Genomic DNA, 13,039 nt, shown 5'->3' on the forward strand with positions numbered 1-13,039 from the left:
TTCGTACAGAATGGCGAGTACTGTGATGCAAATATATTTGAAAGAACTTATGGAGGCATTCTTCCACGACAACTCTCAGGTCCGACTGACAGCTCTAAATGTTGTCACCCTTGTTCTAAGGCAGGGTCTTGTTCATCCCGTCCAGGTGAGTGAGAAGAATACAAGATGGCTTCAAAGCTAAAGTTGCATGCTGTGTGGTGTTTGTGGCTTTTCATGGGCAACTTCTCCTTGTTCAAATTTTTTGTGACAATGATGATGTGATGGGTTTTTATCTGAGGAAACAAGTTGAAACTTTTATATGAGGATATGGGAACGTATGTATAACAGAAGGTAGGAATATGCAACTGCATTTCCCAGTGAGGTTGACATGTTTGTAAATGCTCTCTTTTCTTTGATGTTAGTGGGATATCATATTGCTAATGAAATTTTATTAATTAAAGAGAGTTTTTTTCTTCTTTTTATTATTCATTTTGATGTTGGTGTCTTCTCTTCACTGTCAAGGGAATTCGACTTTGTGAAAATATAATATTTTATGAAGTGAAAATTTTGTTTTCATGGGTATGGATAATGAACAACTATTGCTTTTTTTTCTTCTTTCAATCTTTCCTCAGTGCATCCCTTACTTAATCAGTATGGGGTCTGATATTGAAAGCGCAATCAGAGTGAAAGCAGATCAGCAACTTCAAGAAATTGAGAAGAAATACCCTGGGTTCACTCATGTAAGAATTTTTGTATTTGTTTTCTTTTGTTCGTTATTTTAACTTTTTTTCTGCAGCAGGCTGCTCAAAGCGGCTTGTGGTTGGTACCGCTATGCAAATGATATGCTATTGACGGCTGGGTGACGTTCCTTTACAACTACGACATAATTTTTTTTTTACTATAATTGAAAATGTTTCTTTTACAAAAATTTCTTTCATAGGTGAATTGTCAAAACAGGTTTATTTGTTTTGATTTAATGACCAATTTAGTTATGTTTATGTCACTGTCAAATTTTGTACCTAAAGAGGGCTCTGGCGCAGTGAGAAAATCATCCTCCGGAGAAAAAGACACAGGACATGAATTCCAGTCGATGTACATTTAACTTGAAAGTGGTCAAATCAAGTGAAATTGTTGCACATATATAGAAAAAAACGTCATATAAAGAGTTAGATTCATCCAAGATCGACCTAAGTTTGCTTTCTTTGCTGCGGAGGTAGGTGAACGAAAATGATGAATGTCGGGAAAGAAAATGTTTTTTCCAGGTTTTAAAGTTTTAGTTTGACAACTTTTATCCTTGAATTTGCTTTTGCATTGCTAAATTTATTCTGTCCTACTTTAAATGAAGTCTTTGAAATCTACCTTTAGAATGATTGTTCTTTGTAATGATGTTACATAGTCTCAAAAAGTGTGAAAGTTTATGAATAACCTACTGATTTACCTTATTTTTTAGGAGAGAGATTGTTGTGATGTGTAAATAAAGATATATTTTTAAAAAATCAAATGCCATGAAGAATTTGGCTTCTCTTTGTTTCATGTACCTGTCATACTGCTTTTCTGTTTATCAATGCAGTTTTATAAAAACTTGAAAGACTAAAAAGTAGCTTTGAATAAATTGGAAATGAATTTCTTCTATGACAATCACTAAGGGAATGAGTTGATGACTTGGTCTGTTCCTTTTTCAGATGAAGGCCCTTCAGGGAATGAAAGCTTCTTACAGGCTCCAGAAAGTGTTTCACTCGAGTAATCCGATGGAACCGATCAGAGGGCTGAGATACAATGATGAAAATCAACCCCAAGCACTCAATGCATTCCTGTACTCGTTGCTAAGAGCAAATCGATCTCACAGACGAGGACTGCTGACTTCCACATTAAACCTCTTTGATGACTCTGCGGTAAGTGTGAGGGTAAATGTTTTCAGTCTTTAAGAACTATATCTATCTCTTAGAAGTCTGTAAAGATGTAAGTTCTGTCTTGTGGATTACCGGTTAAGATCAGGTTTCATGCGAGCCACTTTGCATATTTTGATACGCTGAGTCCGAAAATGAAATCCATTTTTAGTGGCGATAATTATTTTACAAATTTTGCATGCAGAGTCTTATCCCATGCGGCTGCAAACTTCAAAGGTATTTTGCGTCAGTTCGCCTCTCCCATTTTGACATTAGATATAATGTTAATTCAGTTTAAATCCAAATAAGAAACACGCTACAGGGGCACTAAATGGAAAAGGGACCGCAATTAGGATTGCCCAAATTACAACACACGCTTTCTTTCATGGTGAATACAAAGGTGTGTGTTTTGAAACAAATTTTCACTGAATAATACTTTTAGCCACCAATTGACTTACCTTTCATTCAGTGTCTTTAGGAAAATGGGGGAAAAAAAGCTAATTCAAGTAGTCTGTTTAAAAAAAATTAGTGCAGTTTACTGCGGCACAGCACTTACAGTGTGTGTTCTTAGCATCAGCGATGTTTGAGTTTACCGCCCCAGTTCCTGTTGTCACGGGATTAGTCAGATTCGCAGTCTGGCCCAAGCTGTACTGTCTTGTTTACATTGCTAGGTCTCTGGTAGTATGAATTTTTGTTTGAGGCTGAAGTTGTCCTAGAATTTAGACACGTCTTTTCATGAATTAATCTCTCACTTTCATGCCAGTTGATTTGGTGCTTTGAACTGTTTAATGAAAGTCTATGGCATTGTTTTGCATTAGTTATTTCAACTGCTAAGACACTGAAACTGCTGATATTTTGACTTGCAATGTTCCCTGTATTATTTTCAGAGAATCTCACTAGAGGAACAAGTGTTCATCGCTGACAATTTGGCATACTTTGTGTTCCAAAATCAAGACGAACCTTTGTTCATCATACATCAAATAGACATCATCGTGTCAGTGACAGGATCCAACTTGTTACAGTCCTTCAGAGAGGTAATGAACTTGACCAGCTGAAATGTATTTTTGAAATTGCTCTTTCTATTGTGGTTGGTTTCTTGAAGAAATATGAAAAGAATCATAATCATGTAATTTTATCGTCAGTTTTTAAAATTTGTTCAGGGGAACTTCAACTAAAAAAAGCGTTCATTAAATGACTTGACAGAGATAAGTAATGTGATTTGTGTCTGCATATTTTTGAATGACATATGAACTGAAGATTAAAAACTGAATACTATTACTACATGTACGGATAATAAGTATGAGAATGCTGGAGTTTTAAGAGTATAACTTTTTAATGTTTTTCCTCTTGATTTGTACCTGAGAGTAGGCTTTTGGGTTATGACATTTTTTCTGTTGTGTTTAGTTTGTTGATGATTATAATTATTGAAGCCATGAAATGCAGTTTTTAGTTTTAGTTTTTAAAAAATTCGCTCCTCAGAATCTTCTTCACAAGCACAGTACTGGAGTCCAGAACGGTGTGTCATCTGAAAACTTGCCCAACGGAGATGTAAATATGGTGGAAGATGATGATGATGATGATCCTGAGTCATTGATTCGTGAGTTTCCTTCATTGATGCTGATTTCAGGGTCTTTGGTAGAAAAGTTTTATCCTGTTTCTGTATTAAGAGAATCTGAATCTGATTGGTGGAAATTTTTAGTTCGGATGGATGCAACAACAGGATTGAGACCCAAAAAAATAAATAAAATTTGTTTGCTTTTTCGTTACATCTGTCTGAACTGAATGTCTTGCCCTGCAAAAAAAATGCAGGGGGGAGGGGGTGTCCTTTGTCTATTGCAAAAAGTTGTGTAGACATTCTCAGGAAGATTGTTGAGTGGGTGGTTGGCGGGTGCTCTGGTGTGGTTTGCTTCTTCTTTCCTATTAAACATCTATCGTTTTTATCTCCCCTTCTTCTTTTTTATGTTTGTTACTCTCTTGTAACACCTCTATTCTTCTGGCGCTCATATGACCTTATGCAGTTGCGAGTACCGTAAAACCTCTACTAAAACAGAACATTCTCAGGAAGATTACTGGTATTTCTTTACAATTCATCATACTTGTGTATTTTTGTGTGTGTATGTGGAGGGTAGAATTTGTAGTCCGTGGTAAGGTCTGCTAAACTGGTACATCTGTCTCCAGTTGACTTAGTTATTCAACCGTCTCTGTGTTTCTGCTATTCACAGCTATCTGACACGTGGTTGAACCGTTATAGTGTCATGCAATTTTTACAGATAATGTCCCCCCCCCCCCCGTATTTTTCTAAACTAGTTGTAAAATTACAACATAATATCTCTAAAATCAGTGAGGTTAATACAACAATACTTTTATACTTTATGATTACAAGAATGAAAAGCTGAGCCAGCAAGTTATAAAACTCCTTTAAATAACCACTGTTCAATATTGACTAGCTCCACCATTCACCATGCATAGCACAAGGGCGCTTGACTCTCATGGCGCAGGAAATTTTTTTCTCCAAGAAATCAACAGTAAATTGTTGCAAGGCATTCCCCTTCACATTTGAAATATAAGAAAGTACCATGTACATGTATTAAAATAGCATGAATAGTGACCTCACGCTTCAAAGAGTTGATGGGGAAATCCCACCCCCTTGAAATGGCACAGCACCAGTGGGCACACCTTGGAATGCTTTTATTGTGCTCATTAGACCCCAATTCAGCAGCCTGATGCAAGGTTTTCATGGCATATTGGTTGCAGTGAACCATCATTTTTTTATGTCATGAAGTGATGTTTATTCTTGTTTCTTTGACCTGTGTTTATTTGCCTTTTTTTGTTTCAGAAAAACTACCAGAGAACATAAAACCTTTAACAGATGTAATGCATCTTTCTCAAGGATGCATTCTTCTATTGGTGCTAAAGCAACATCTCAAAGAGATGTATGGCCTGACAGAAGGGTAAGTTCTGATTCAAGAGTAAGGCACTAAAACATTCTGAATTAAGTTTTTTTCAGTAGTGAAGAAAAAATGAAATCTTTTATTTGTACATATTTTTATGATTGAATTTTAGTACAAACACTTACACATCTAAACACTGCAATGTTTTGAATAAATATATCTTGTTTATGTCTCAGTTTCAGACATATTTTAAAATATTCAGGTGTAATGCACAGCTTCTTTAAATGCAATCTGTTCTTCGTATTTCAGCAAAATTCATAGGTATTCCCCAACAGAGGCAGCAAAGGTCTATGAGAAACCATTGAATCGCAAAGCATTGCCATTGTTTGAACCCCAGCACACATTGCAAGTGTTGAGGTCAACATATGAAGAGGACACGAGAAGTGAGGAAGAGAAGAGACAAAAGTTGATAGAAGACTATCTTGAGGTAAGATGGTGTGGTAAGATGGTGTGAAACTTCCGCTTTTCCATGGCATAGTCTACCTGTATGACGGGACATTTTGTTTGTATGAAATGAAGGGATCAGAGACAGAGAAAAGTGATGTTAAATTCCTTTTCTCTGGCAAGTTGCTCGCAGCAGCTTGCTGTTGGAACCGCTATGGCTTGGTCAGTCCTTTATGATAACACCAATGTTAAATTAATAGTCGGCAATTGTCCAAAACAGGTCTCTCTTACTAAAGTTTTTTAATTAGATGAAGAACTACTAAAATAGGTTCATTTGATTAAATGACCAATTTAGGTTTTTGGACTAAATGAGGGCTCTGGCATAGTGGGAACACCCCTTCTAGAGATCAATAATTTAAAACATTTGTTGATTTAAATTTTCTGTCTTCCTACCAGTGATATGTCTCTTTGCTGTACTTGATTTTTGTTTAAACATATCAAGTTATTTCATTACAGTACTGAACTCCTCTTCTTATCCTGGCTAGTCTGCTTAGTTTTGTGGATGGAACAAATATGACAAGTGCTCTTGTACATTATCTGCAGATGCCTTCTCAGAAATTGTGATGTCCGGTGTTAAAATATTAAAGGGAACAGGACATGAGCGTAGTATGTTGCAAGATGGAGATTTGAACAAGAGATTTTCACAAGCAGCTTATTTCTGGAAACGTTATTTAAAAGATATTGTTTATGTCTCTAGAAACTAGTCACCAAAGTTTTGTTTTGCATGTGCCTTTCTGTCTTGTGAAAATTAAGATCAAAGATTTCTATGTGATGGTCTTGCCTTTACTAAGCCTCACTTTAAATTATTTGAAAATGTTATTGTACAGTTCCGGGACTTGATGATGAGTATAGACCCAACGGACGATGACGACAGTGGTGACGAAGGCCGCTCCGCTGGAAAAGCCACGCCACAGCCTGGTGCAAACAAATCTCCGTCCCATCAAAGCGATGCAGGCGAAGGGGTCAGCAGGAACGGGGATACTTCAAGGGTTGAAGGGGATGGGAACCTAGATCCACTTCAAGTCAATTCATCTACCTCAGGAATATCTGTAAGTGCTCAGATTCCTTTTGTTAACTCTTGTGTAAGAACAACATGAATGACATGTGTAGCTGCTGATTGATCAGAGCAGAGCTAACACGGACGGATGTACATTTATTTGGTTATCTCGTGTCATGAAGTATACAGGAACTTCTCTGAGAATAGACATCTAGAGATGTATTTTTGTATACATAAATGTGCCAAAATCAGACTAGTTGGGAGCAAAAAATGTATTGTTTATTAAGAATGACAACTGACTTTTTAAAAATAATCTTTTTGCACTATTTGTAAACAACCTATCACATATCAATTAAAATAACTGAATTTTTTTTTTTTTAATCCAAAAAGTTTTAAAAAATTGGTGATTTTGATTTTCAGTCTTTGTGTAAATTCCAGTTCCTCAATCCTAACTGCGACCAGCATGTTATTAACCTTACATTGTTGAGAGGGACGTAAACATTTTACAGAGGTGTTTAAAAATTATTTTTTTCTTTTGGCAGGGAAATCCGTCTTCTTCATCTTCAAGATCTCCAAGAATATCACACTTTCCATTGGATCACATGCACCATCACCATAGTGAGAAAAGGAAGAAAAGCCACCACCATTCTTCTCAAAAGGCTCACAAACTTTTAGCGTCGGGAGGCCATAAAACTCCAACAGTGAAAAAGAAACGGAAGAAGAGGAAACGCTTAGATAGTGATGACGATGATGACAGTGATGATGACCCCGACTTCGTAGGTTGAAGTGTTCCTTGTTAATATAATCTCCAGCTGTTGTTGATGTTGTTCTCTTCATTTACCTTCAATCTTCTTCTGTGGAGCATTCCTGTTTGGTCAGTCTTGTCAAAGCAGTGCTTCGCGCGATGGTTCTATGAAACAGCATTTTTTTATTTTTTTTTACCTGCAAGAGTCTATTTTGTAGTGCAGTGGGTTTTTAAAATTCAGTGACACTGTGGACTAGGTGTGATTCACTAATGGGAGTGCACTGTTGCCCTTACCGGAATGATGCAGAATCCTTGACCGATTCAGAAACTTAGTAATTCTGCAGAGGTTCATGACACCAAGCCTGCTGTCAAGTTCTGATGTTTAAGGAGAGAACAGGAAAGTTGTGTGCTGCTGCCTGGATTGGTTTGGTATGAGTCATTGTGTCAAGTGTGTGGACATTTTTTAGTTCTTCATGTTGTGGTAAGTAGTGTATAACATGAACATTGGATAGATTGTGCATTCATATTATTGTAGCTTTTTGAAAAAGGGACCAGTATTGTGACTCTTAAAGATACTATTTGAATGCTGTGTGGGGAAAAGAAATGAGGTTTTCTTGAAGTTGGAACATCACATACCTCAAAAATACAATATTGTTTTCAAAGACTAGATATTTTTTTTTTAATAGCGCCTTTTCCCCCTGCCTCAGTTTCGGGGTTGTCTTAACTCATTCGGAGCGCAGGTTTTTGACCGGATTTGCACTCAGAGACGCACGATTTTGGGTCAACTTTGAAAGTCTGCCATTTTTCCACCTTTTAATATTTTTTAAGTCTTTGTTTTCTCTATCTACACGTTCAACATTTGGACTTTGCCTTAGATCTCTCCCTATTTGCCAGGATATATTCCTAAACTTGCCAGGACCCCTACAAAAATGGTGTATGAGACATAAAATTATTTGCACCTCTAAGTTGACAGTGAAGAAATGCAGGAACAAACAAGATAAAGCTACAACACAACTATAACGCAGCTAAAAACACATCCCAACACAATTTACAGTCCGTATACTGTGAAGAAATGGTTTCAGTCGTTGTGAATAGTCCTTCTTTGTATGGTACTCCTCAAACATCCGTGTTCTTTGTTGCCTCGACTGCCTTCATAAATCGCCGCAGAAAATTTATTTAAAAAACAACGCTACACGGTCATAAGTCAATAAATACAAAATAAAATATGGCTTAGCAATGTCAACCAAAAGTTCCCTGGAATACCTTCATTTGTATGAATACAACGGTGGAGAAATGCAGTTGGATGTAGGTCTGATTCGTCCCGGATGAGTCAATTGACCCTTGCGGAGAGGGATGTTCAGTAATATGGAACTAGATTATTTATTTCTTGGTTTTAGATTTGGTAATAAGGATTGAAAGTTCATGTGTTGTTTTGGTAATTATGTTTTCAAAAGTAAACATTTAGTTTTTTTGGTGTCCTTATTGGGAAAGGGTAGTGCAGATTTAAATTGCCTACATGTATTTATTGTTTACATTAAAAGAAAAAAATTCTTTATCTTTTCATGGACAGAAACAAATATGAGATAAAGAGCTCATGAACTGAACATCTTATGGGCGAGATATCATTTTGGGGAACAAGACTGGGGGGGGGGTTAAAAATTAAGTGCCGAGAACAAGGCTATGGTGGAAATTTTTTTTAAAATGGCATTCTTCTATTTTTATTAACCATTTCCTGTTCAATCACTGGTGAGAAATACTCCTCTAGAGATTTACGCTCTGAAACTTTTTGGGCACACTTCTTGTTTCTTTCATGGGAATTCTTTAGTAGTAGGATTGGCTATGATAAAAATTTGATCCCTGACTTCAGCATTTGTTTTCACAATTGAGAAAAGTGTCAGAGCGGGCATCAGCAATTGGAATTTATTTTCACAACCACGTTAAGTTGAATTACTGGGTGACCAGTGTTGGAGGAAGAATATGAACTGGAAAGGGTTAAGAGAAGAAACAACTGAAATTTCTCTGCGTAAGAAGCTTTGCGCTTTAAAGTACAAATAATTGAGCAACAGACAAGTTTTGTTGAGGTTTTTTTTTTGCCACACCATGTGCTAGGGTTTGGGTGTTTGGTTTGATGGTAAAAATTTGTTTTCAAATTTATAATGGCAATTGATTGGCCTTCATTCCAGAATATTTTCATGCACTGATTGTGCCAGGCTTCCGGCAATGGATGTGTTTGGGATGACATTCTGTTTTAACCAAGTTTTAGATTAAGCTTCTTTTGAGCTAATAACTCTGTTATGAGTTAAAAATGGTTTTCTAACTGGTCTTTGATACTGAGCATCATTTTTTTCTTCCGGTTTCAAGAATTCTTACAGCCTGATGATTTGAAACGAAAAGGTATTCTGGTTAATTGTACAGGTGGTCAGTGTATATTGTCTTGTGTTTGCCAAACCGATCCCCTCTTGGGGTATTTTGCATGAATGCTACTTGGGCAAGAGTTTTGTACATGAAGTAGGGGAATTTTGGAATTGCGGTTATTCTATTGGATTGCCTTTTATTTTTATTTATTAAATCTGCATACAAATGCTGTAATTTAAGACCTGCCTTGTGAATATGTTGAAATAAAAATGTCGAATTTGCCTGTCTCTGAAATAACTCCATAGACGTGAAAATTTTGTATTCTTTCTGAAGGCATTCTTGAACCTTCTCTGCTGTGGGTGTCGCACATGTCAAGGTGTCAGACATAAGTTAAGCTCCAGACTTTAGTGAGCTTCTGTCGTTCTCTTATGTTCAGTCTTGAATTACAGATTGTTTCTGATAGCTTTGTTTATCTTATGTTAAATCTTTTATGTAACACCTTCTAATCTTTTTCTTATCCTTTTAGTTCAAATTATGCTTTGCTTCCAGAGACTTATTTCATAGCTAAAAAAGTGAAGAATGGTTCATCACGCTGGTGAAAGCTATTATTTAAAATGTGGAAATTGGTTAACAAATCAAGGCAGACTTTTAAAGCCATGGCAACGGTTTCACTTATTGTATTTCAAAGCTGTATCTTACATGAATCCAAAGTCTTCGTTATAAGTTGTTTCCTTTGGCTGATAATGATTTTGATGCCAGTTACGGATTTGTAACAGACACTGAGGTTTATGCTTGTTCTATTATACCAAAAAGGCACCAGATCTAGGCTTCTTGTGAACTCTGGTGACACCATTTTTTGGTAGTTTGTCATTGTTATAAGGGACAAGAAGACATCATTGTCCACATAGTTTATGAGTATGAACTCAGTTTTTCATCAAAAGCAGTTAAATTGACATCACTGTGGCCTGCATGCTTTTCATAACAGCATTTTCATTTTCCAAAATGACACCTGCTCATTTCCTATTGTGAAAGTAATAGGGTGCCGAGGAAAGGACTGTTCAGTTTTCCTAATTTTTGTGAAAGACTGGATATCCAGCATCAACAAAGTAAGGATATTCTGGTTGGACATGTGTTGCCGAAACAGTTGCTGACTTTCATTGTTGGTCAATAGTGCTTATCTGTTTCACTGATGTTCTCTGTAGTCTGTGAAATAAGTTAGAAATTTCTTATTTAAGTCGGGGAGGGGGGAATTCCCGTTTAGATGTAGTATGTTATGATTGACTGTTAGCATGTAGACTCACAAACATTATCAGCATTTTCATGCATAAATTTTGAGTTTTGTATGCTCGAGTCATTGCTTTGTTTTCAGTTTCAATGTTCAAACATTTCCAGCAAAGTTAGTTTTCTGCTGGAGGTCGATTGTTATTGCTCTTTTGAATTGAGTCATTTTGCAGTGTTCACTTACATTTTATCCCTTTTATGCTTGGGATTTTAGTTTCAGGTGTGTTCGACCCATTTTTTTTTTTTTCAGTTTTGTAAGCCACAGAAATTTCAACAATAAGTAATTTTTAAAAATTTAATTGTTTTTCATCTACAGAAATGCTTTCACTTTTTTTTAAAAAAGGAAAAAAATGTGGCTCCCAGTTTTGGGTTTCACTTTGATAGAATATCTGTGTAATCATTCCTTATTTGTTTAAGATAGATTTTAGAGATGTCCGAACCATTATCTAACAAAGATCTTTGAAAATAATGGAAAAATCTCAAGGGAACCTTTGAAAGAAAAATCTTTTCCCTGTTTTTAAAGTCATGAATAACGAAATGTTATTTCACAGGATTTCACAGGATCAGGCAAAGCATTGTAATGTAAAAAGAGAAACATTGCCTCTTATATTTCTTTATTATCTATCAATGAGCTTATAAAGTTGTCAGAGTACTTTCACGTCTAACTCAAATAGCTACATTGTTAATGTTTAGATCAAATATTGTGAGAATCAGACCATGTACAGTTGTTTGAATCCAAAGTTTTTGCTTGTTTGGACATTTTGGTAGTGTGAGTGATTTGCTTTATTCCTGAGTGAATGTGTTTTGATGTAATTTCTCAGCAAGAAGTTGATGTTTGTGCCTTTGTATTTATTGGCAATAGATGAATTTGCAGGACTTATTTATTGCATCATTTGTAGGGGATGTATATCCTTAAGTTCCATTTGTGGGATGCTTAAATATGTGAAGTACTGTAGAGCTCTATTTTAGTATGCGCTATTCATTATCTATTTAAGAGATAGGAAAAATGCACCAAAAACTGACGAAGTGGTGATCTATTTGGTCCATGTATGTCTATCCTGACTGCAGTATAGTTTTCAAGAATTGCAGTAACTGAAGAAAATAGTATGTTTTGACAGAAGACCAACAGGAGTGCTCATTATTGCTTAATATGTTCCCCTCTCTCAGACATCATCTCATTTTGTAAATCTGTTTCAAGTTATTAAACATTGTCACCTTGATTTGTCTTCATATATACATGTGTGTGTGTTCTCTAAATTGTTCGACCTTGCTGTTTAATGAAAAAGTAATAATTGTCATCGTGGGCTCTGTCTGCCATATTCAGAAATGCAGGTCTTAAGTATAGTGGCCTGTTTTGTTTGTAAATAGTTTTTTAGGGTTTTATATATTGCAAGCCACTGATTCCATTTATTTTCATCTTGTGAATGTTCATTTCATCGTCTTTGGTCGGTCGTGTATGATGATCAAATCTTCCAAGGACATATTTTAAAAACTCTCAGACAAAAACAAAAAAAATTAAAATTTCAAGTTATTTAAGAATGAACATTAAAAGTGTGTTTTGTGTTTTGCTTTATAAAATACAAGTTTAAGAAAGAACCTAGGAAATTGACACTTCATAATAGAGAAGCACCAGGTGGGCGAAGTGCCAAGAAAGAGACAATTGTCACGTACAACACGGAGGTGTAGCTCTGCTCTGCATAATGACAGACTTATGAGGTGCTTTAGGTGGCTGGGGCATATTTAATAAAAAATAATAGATAACATTTGTATAGCACAAATCCTCGCTCAACAGCAAGCTCTGCACTTCACAATCTATACTATTACCTCAGCAGACCTGAGACTGAGAGCATTCTGAAACAATCTCAACTTCCTGGGAAGCATACAATGCAAGTAGCCTTTTATAGGCGCTGAAATATTGACATACTGCATACTTGAGGCAGATTTAGGTGCAGTGAACTCGAAAAAAGATACATACAATATTCCTTATTTGCAGTTTCCCTGTTGACTCCCTTAGCTGTCGACAAGGAGTTTAGTATGACTTTGAGGAGCATGCTAACTAATGTTATGGATTGAGATTTGAACCCGAGTATGGTCCCCCTCTTTTGCATTGTTCGTTGAAAATTTTCTCAGTTCAGTGTTGTAGGGGAGAGGACATGTGATGAGAAGAGAAGTGTGCTGCCTTGAAAATTGTCTGTTTGATCTTAAGTCAAAAATTGCTGTGCAAGGATTCCACTACCTCATGCAACAGTCAGAATGGCACCCTGAATTGAACTGTCTTCTTTTTGTTTCCAATTGAAGTGTAGAATCACAATGGCAGTGGTATGTAGGCTACCTAAAGTCCATTAGCACGTTACAGACTGATTGGTGATATCAGCAATATCGAATTCAATAAATCGATATT

General features: G+C 36.1%; 1 protein-coding gene across 2 annotated transcripts in view; it reads left to right on the forward strand.

The window, feature by feature from the left end:
* Window positions 1-12,189, forward strand: part of LOC101863947 (nipped-B-like protein B) — a 57,368-nt gene extending 45,179 nt beyond the window's left edge. For both annotated transcript variants that reach the window (XM_035970435.1, XM_005090044.3), the window contains 9 exons: window positions 10-145; window positions 612-719; window positions 1,662-1,871; window positions 2,753-2,899; window positions 3,345-3,462; window positions 4,702-4,816; window positions 5,066-5,243; window positions 6,088-6,309; window positions 6,800-12,189. In XM_035970435.1, the coding sequence (XP_035826328.1) occupies window positions 10-145; window positions 612-719; window positions 1,662-1,871; window positions 2,753-2,899; window positions 3,345-3,462; window positions 4,702-4,816; window positions 5,066-5,243; window positions 6,088-6,309; window positions 6,800-7,042 (1,477 nt within the window). In that variant the 3' untranslated portion in view covers window positions 7,043-12,189. The remainder of the gene's footprint in view (window positions 1-9; window positions 146-611; window positions 720-1,661; window positions 1,872-2,752; window positions 2,900-3,344; window positions 3,463-4,701; window positions 4,817-5,065; window positions 5,244-6,087; window positions 6,310-6,799) is intronic.
* The last annotated feature ends 850 nt before the right edge of the window (window positions 12,190-13,039 follow it).

This window comes from Aplysia californica, unplaced genomic scaffold, assembly GCF_000002075.1.
Source record: "Aplysia californica isolate F4 #8 unplaced genomic scaffold, AplCal3.0 scaffold00012, whole genome shotgun sequence".
In the NCBI taxonomy this organism is placed as follows: domain Eukaryota; kingdom Metazoa; phylum Mollusca; class Gastropoda; order Aplysiida; family Aplysiidae; genus Aplysia; species Aplysia californica.